Below are 7,780 nucleotides of genomic sequence, written 5' to 3'. Positions count from 1 at the left end.
AGTTTAAGCTAAAAGTAGGAAAGGTATTGAATAGTGTCTTTCAGGGACTCTGGCTTTCTGTCCTCAGAATAAATTCTACAATTGCTCGCCAGTGGTTGCCAGTCCCTCTTTGGTACTTCAATAATGATCGTTCCTTTGAGGTGCCGCCCAAATTTCATTTCTTCTACAAGGCCTATCTGTGCTGATGGACCCATCTCTCAGTTTCTATAAATGTTATATCCTCTATTCTTTTGTATCATATAGACCCATGCAAGAATGTGTATGTATGTGTGTGCATGTGTTTGTATTAAGCAGGGAGGAATTTTGTCTTCCCAAAGGAGTCACTATGTTTTGTGTGGCATGCGAAATTGAAGTTTGCACTTACTCTGGAAATGATCCAAGAGATTAAAGCAGTGAAACAAATTCATTTATTACACATTTTTGGTCTTCTAATGACCAATTCAGCTGTGTTTAAATACATGTTGCACATGTTAAAAACATCTACTGTCACACACATAAACTGGGAAAAATAAATTTTTACTGGTTGCATTTCTTAAATATGTATACTTATTTTTTGAAAGTTAAAAAATAATTTCTGCTTGTAAGAAATGGACAGTATGAATATAATTCAGGTAATAAAGGATCCAATAAAAATGACAATATCAGTAAATTTAACTTTTATTTTGATAGTAGGGTAATATCTACTTGTGCTTCTTTTCTGTTTAATTAGCTTATTTGAGAGGGATGTTCAATCAACTTAGTCCAGGTCTCTGACATGAGCTTATAATACATACTGTCTATGAGTAGGAGAACCATTAAGAATATGCTCAAGATGAATTGGAAATGTGCTTGGATAGAAACGCAGGAAGACTATTGAGTTTTTGATAATAGCCGTTTAAGCTAAAAGTAGGTAATTTCCAGCAGTTTATTCCAAACAGTAACAGACCTTGTACAAAACAGTCTATTTCACTTCTTTTTCTAATTTTTCTTTAAATAGGAGATTATGATAAAAATAATGATTAAGAACAAAGGGAATTATATCTGTGAAAGAATAGCTGTTCACAATAAAAACCAAAATGTGCTATTTAAAAGTTACTAACTATTGTAAAGATTAATTTAGTTTTTTTGTTTGTTTCCTTCCCCTCATCATTTCAGTGGCATAGGTAAAAATAATGACTTTTAGAAATGATATTTTCCAAAATTCTAAATTTCCAGACTTTTTAGAGTGGAATAGGAAAAGTGCCTGACTTTTGCATTTGGTTTAGGAAAGATTCTAATGGAGAAAACTCTGTATCCATTCCATGAACCTCGGGGCCCGGGCATACACCCCTGGGCGATTAGGCAGTGCACACTGCTTTCCAAATGATGTCACACCAGCCAGGAGCCACCTGTTGTTTTCTTGGCACATTAATGGTCCTCCTGAATCCCCCTAAATAATAAATGACAGAAGAAAATTGTGTGTTTTCAATTTACATAAATATATGCAACTTATATTGCTTAATTGATTTGCATAATTAAAGGAGCTATGTTCTAAGTATTATGAAGGGATCTGTGGAAAAGAATTATTCTGCACTCTATGCTTTAAAATAACTAAAAACTCACACATAAAGCTGATTTTTGTTTTCTTGAGTAGCATTAACTTTTCAGCATTAGACAAACACAATCAGATTTGAATAAAACTTAATGTTCCAACAGAATGAAGCAAATCTATGAAGTAATTTCTAGTGATAGGTGTACATGTTTTCATCTTAGATTTCAATCAATGAAATGTTTTTAATTTTCATAAGCATTAATTATAACAGATCCTAGTAGAGTAAATCTCATAGATTTTATTTGCACATGTGTAATGCAAATGAACATAATATAAGCATATAGTAGCATTAATGACAAAGTTGACAAGTATTTTTTCATTTTAATTCTGTAAAAGAGTTTAAATTAACCTGCCTTTTTATATATTTAAGTAGGAATTTAAAGCTTGTGCATTTTGTTTGAATCACTGATACAATAAATTATTTCAATCCAGGCTCAGTGTTATATTTAAGGGAAAAAAATTGGTCTATAAAAGCACCTTTTCTCTCTTGAGCGCAGAGGAGCATAAAGGCATTGGCAAACATAGGTTATCTCTATTCTAGATGTAACAAATGTGGGCAAGCTGTTTGAAAATAGGGAATTCAGTTTTCATTTTTGCATCTTAAGCCTTTAAGCATACTAAGTCCATAATAGGGGCTCAGAAATATTTATGGGACACTCAGAAATATTTATCAGTCCAAGGTAGAAATAAATGTAGACTCAATATATGACTAGAAATTATTAAAAATAAACCTAAACTGTTATATATATATATATATTTAAGTCATTGGGTTTTCTTAAATAATTTAATTTTGTAAACAGACAGCAGAAACCAGATACTGATTACATGAGCAAGGATTTTAAGTTACCCAGGTCATCCTGGGTCAGCTGCAGTTACTCAAAGGATCCACCAGTAGGCTTAGTGCCCAACTGCTGGGTGGTCTGTCTGGTTGAAGGACTGATATCTAATTCTGTCCCTTCCCATCCTATATAATAAAAGGCTACTATGCAAATTGACCAATCAGTGGGACCGACCGATCACTGTGATGCGCACTGACCACCAGGGGGCAGACGCTCCATGCAGGAACCGCCTCTTGGTGGTCAGTGCACTCTCACAGGGGGAGCACCTCTCAGCCAGAAGGCCTGAACTGGGCTCATAACTGGTGAGCCTCTCCTGCCTCCATGGCAGCGCTAAGGATGTCCGACTGCCAGTTGTCAGTTGCATATTCCCCCAAGGGCTTCCAGACTGGATGAGGGCGCAGGCCAGGCTGAGGGATACCCCCTTAGTGCACAAATTGTATGCACCGGGCCTCTAGTCTTCTAATAACTCATTTCTCCTCATCATAATTTTTTGATGTGTTCAATGAAGATAGTTCCTTTTCCCACCATCTCAAGAGATGTGTAAGCACTTCAAAACTATGAGTGAATGTCCAGAACATAGATTATTAGCCAGACATTTATATTTCCACTTAAATGCTATATTTGCAAAGAAAAGAAAAATCCAGAGACAAATGGAGGGGGCGTGTTAGAGAGCAACCAAAGGACTTGTATGTGTGCAAATTAGCATAGTCAATGGACACAGACACTGGGGCAGTGGGGGCTTGCCCAGGGTGGGAATGGCTGTGGTGGTGGTGGTGGTGGTCAATTGAGGAAGAGGAAGACACATGTAAAACTTTAGACAATAATAAAAAAAAAAAGAAAAGAAAAGAAAAAGAAAATGAAAAAAATCACTATCTTCTTCGACCATCTGAATGGAAAGGTGGATGGCCATCTTTATTTAGAATAGTTGTTCTTTAACTCTAATGCACATCAGAATCATCTGATAACATGGGGAAAACACACCTTAGAGTTTTTTAAGCAGCAGATCTGTGGTGGGGCCTGAGAATTAGCATTGATCACTCCTTCTCAGGTAATGCTGCTCTGCTGGATTGGAGCCACACATACCAACCCCCTGCTCTAGAGCAAGGCTCGGAATGGGGAGCAAAACACATTTGCTCAGTGTCATTCACTTGGGTTTCTGTAGAGACAACATTCTATAGCCATTCGTGGTGGCTTAAAATCCAGACAAGCATTTTACAATGTACGCCTTTGGAGAGCCAAAAGATATTTGAGAACATGTGGATGACTAATAAGGCAAAAATCTTTGACTCTATAGGAGAAAATAAATGCTTCAAAGAACTTAGTCAAGTGAACTGTCAATAATAACATGTTCATAATTTTAAATAATGTATTCCTATTTAATCAGTCAATCCTCTTGTATAGCATAGTATTAAGTAGAACAGAGAAAATCACATGTCTCTTTAGACTGCTGAGTACTCAATCATGATAACATTATATTATACAAGGTCCTGCCTTGTTTGGGAGCTTTCTTACTTGCTAATGAATAACATGCTTAGACTCTAGAAATCAGAGCCAAATAGAAGATTTCAGAGATCTGGCATGCATTACTGGCTTAATGTAACTCTAACATCAATAGCATCGACAGTCATACTTTCTATCTTGTGCATGAGGTGTGTGCCACATAACTCCCATTAATGGAAATGGAAGTTGTACAGTTGATTTCCCTCCTGAACAATAATTCTATAAATTTTGCTCTAAGTGGCAATATATCTTACCTTTAACACACTTTTCATTTTAAAAGGAAAGCATAAGACCCAGAGATAAATTTTAATAAATACGAAGCTAACCCACTTGTCTTGAATTTGCCAGTGTTCAGCAAATCAGAGTAAATGTAGAACTAAGCTGAAAGCTTAGTTTACATGACTTGAGACATTGATTTAACTAGAGGATACACATATGGATTCACCTGCTTAAGTGTCTGTTAAAAAATTTGGTATCAAGTCAAATTATTTTGACATTTATGTGTTAATATATAAAACATGTTGTTCACACTTTAACAAGTGAAACAATTTTCCCATAGTATAAATTGCTACTTCCGCATTTGTGTGTTATGTGCTTGCTCAATACTGCTATCAGGTATAATCTAATCCAGTAGATGTTAATGCATTAATATTTTATTAATTTTCAAGTACAGAAAACATGCCAGAATATCTACTTACAAAGTCTCATAATAGAACTGTTAATATTTCTGAGTGCACCAGGCCTCTAGTCTATAATAATAAAAGTATAATATGCTAATTAGGCCAGACATCCTTCCTAATGTCCTTCTGGATGAAGCTGAGGCTTCGAGGAAAGCCCAGGTCCCATGTGCCTATCAGCAGTGGGAAGGAAGACTGACTCCTGGGTGACAGAGGGAAGCCCAGGTCCCAGGTGCCAGAGGAAAGCTGATGCTGGCAGTGAGGGGGGAAGGAAAGCCTACTCTCGCACCAATTTCTTGCATTGGGCCTCTCTCTCTCTCTCTCTCTCTCTCTCTCTCTCTCTCTCTCTATATATATATATATATATATATATATATATATATATATATATACACACATATATATATAAGCCTAAGAGACCATTACTACCAAACGTCTGGAACAACCAGTCAACCTGTCTGTATGACATGCACTGACCACCAGGGGGCAGAGGCTCTATGCTCCCTGGTGGTCAGTGCACTCCCATAGCCAACTTCCTGTGACCTCTCTCTCCACTTGGCCAGCCAAACTCCTGGCCGCCTGATAGGCCTCGATTGCCAGCCAGGCTGAGGGACTCCACCTGTGCACGAATTTGTGCACCAGGCCTCTAGTTTGCTTTATAAACCGTGTTGGTAAACACTAGTTTTGTTTCTAATGTTCAAGTCCACCCAGGAGAACTATGAAAATAACCCACAAATAAAAGCCAAAAGTCACAGTTTTTTAGGAAAAAAAACCCACAAATGAAGTTAAGACCCTGATTTCTTGACTTCTGAATCATTGTTAAACAATAAAATCATTATATAGCATTGCTTTCTGGAAATGTAAGGTGAGCAGTTTGATGTGTTTACCTGACAAGAATCTATTCCCCCTTCTTCGTAGCCTGCGCACACCATGTTTTCCGTGATGGTGTATTCTGGCATCTGTTGTTGGCATTTCTCATTTGATATGAGAGGAACCTCAGCTTCTTGCAATATGTCTGCAGTAGGACCTGTTCAAGATGGAGAATGCAAGCAGCCAGTCAGAAATGATCAACAGGCATCAGTGAATGAGCCGCCATCAGTCTTATTTATTTCATTTATTTCAGCAGTTCACTCTCTTTATCTAGCACTGTGTGTATATAATGGAACTGAATGCTTAACCTTGTGCTTCAAAGCACATAATAAAGCCCATCTGTGGGTTTTGCAAATGGGTGTAAAGCACTTCTTTGGTTCCCAAGGGCTAGCAGGAAAAATGGACAGTGCTTAGGCATGTTCAGTGATTTTAAACAGCTAGAATGCTGCTCAATGGTGGTGAGGGAGGGACCCACCCACACGAAGGGCTTCATTCATGGAAATCAGCAATGGCTCTGAAACCCAGAAGAGCTTTTGATTGGGCACCTGAAGAAGTGCTTCCTTATAAATGCATTCAGCTCCTTGTGCTGCTGTGTGACTGAGCAGGTGCACTCTGAACAGGAGATAAAGCTCAGATGCACTGTGCCCCGATCTAAGGGCATTCAGCTTGTCACCGTGTGCAGGTGAAGAGAAAGGAGGCATTTTGTGAAGGAGTGTAATTCCATGGCTTTTACAAAATGACTCATCTACTGGGAGCATGAACCTCTGTTTACTGAAATGCTAATCCCAGGAGGGAAGTGAAGCAGGTATCTAGTGGCTCAGAAAAACTTCATGATAAGCACTTTCTAATAATTAGCAATTCTATTTGGCTCCCCAAGAGAGGCTGGAAGTTGACAGCCAGTGTTGTTGCTAAATGTATGTGACCTCATTTCCAGCTAAAAAGACAGGAAACGTGTGTGTGTGTGTGTGTGTGTGTGTGTGTGTGTGTGTGTAATTCAGGTGCAAAGCAACATAGGTATAACTCAGCGGTGTATTAGCAAATGTTTAATAACTGGTTTTCAGGGGGGAAAAAAGCCAATGTATATTGCCTGCCCATCTCCCCGGTATAAAGACTACAACCATGGCCAAATCAAGGTACCAGCATGACAGTGAAGACAAAGTTGGGAGAAGATGCGTATAAATGGTTATTTTCAGCTGGTGCAGTGACTCCAGCAGCACATCCTTAGATAACTTCTCAAGTTTAACCAGGAGCTTTAAGTTAAGAATGTGGATTGGAGAGGTTAAGATGCAGAAGAAAATTCAGCATCTCACTGACATCCATACTGTGAAGATCAATTTGACTTTATAATAAAAATCAAAGTCCATTTTGTTGCTTGTCAAGGAATAAAAATTGGTTGGTTACATGATAAAACGCTTCGGTAAAGGAAAATTTGAACAGTGTTCTTATATTTGATATGTATTTATCAATATGAATTGCTATGAGAATAATTGAGCATATGTATATACTCACACAAATAAAAGCCAGTAAATTTATTTCAAGTTTACTAATTGCTTTAATTTAATCAACAAATATAACTTCATTTCTTCTTGGTAAATAATATGTTCATGGTTTCTCTAGCAAAATTACTCAGTGTCAAATACTCAAAAGGGGGATATTTTATAAAACAAAGTAGCTGGAAACCATAAGATAGAACTTTAAAAATTCCTTCCCATTTCCATCACCCAGGAATTATTTAAATGTGATCTATTTATTTCTAAGAGAAATTGACCTCAGATACAGATTTTTTCTTGGCTCCACACCGCGCTGAGAGACCTTTTTTAAGTCAATTAAATGCATATCTTTAGTAACAATATGTATCATCTCTGGAAAACACACACATAACCCATTTCCTATGGAATAGTCTTAAATTTATTCATTATTAGATAATTTGTTTTCAAGAATCTACATTGTGGTCATAAAAATGTCTTCTAATTTTAAGTCTGATAGAGAAAATATCTATCTAGAAATAATTTTTGCTCTTTAGATTTCAAATTCAATAAATCATGACATTTTTCAAGTGGAGGAAATAAAAGAATATACTGTCTTGGACTTCAATAGGTTTTATGGACAGTAGACATGAGGCTTTTCCAGCAACGTAATGAAATTGTAGTGGAGAACCTTTATCGGAATTATCAGGCAGGGTCTGACTTAAACTTTTTGCTTTGTTTTACAAGAAGCAAGGATATTTTGGCTGTGAATGCTTTGCTTCTGGGACCTACTCCTCTCCACAAGATTTAAAGACATCTGAATACAATAAGGATGTAAATATCGTGGCTATAATCTCT

General features: G+C 37.1%; 1 protein-coding gene across 1 annotated transcript in view; it reads right to left on the bottom strand.

Moving 5' to 3' along the window:
* Positions 1–650: 650 nt before the first annotated feature.
* TMPRSS15 (transmembrane serine protease 15) overlaps positions 651–7,780 on the bottom strand; it is a 110,246-nt gene continuing 103,116 nt past the window's right edge. The window contains exons 25-26 of the mRNA XM_036447555.2: positions 5,474–5,613; positions 651–1,408 (exon numbers count right to left, since the gene is read on the bottom strand). Of these exons, the coding sequence (XP_036303448.1) occupies positions 1,253–1,408; positions 5,474–5,613 (296 nt within the window). The 3' untranslated portion in view covers positions 651–1,252. The remainder of the gene's footprint in view (positions 1,409–5,473; positions 5,614–7,780) is intronic.

Source organism: Pipistrellus kuhlii, unplaced genomic scaffold (genome assembly GCF_014108245.1).
Source record: "Pipistrellus kuhlii isolate mPipKuh1 unplaced genomic scaffold, mPipKuh1.p scaffold_m20_p_2, whole genome shotgun sequence".
In the NCBI taxonomy this organism is placed as follows: domain Eukaryota; kingdom Metazoa; phylum Chordata; class Mammalia; order Chiroptera; family Vespertilionidae; genus Pipistrellus; species Pipistrellus kuhlii.
This window is presented reverse-complemented; position numbering and strand designations above follow the sequence as displayed.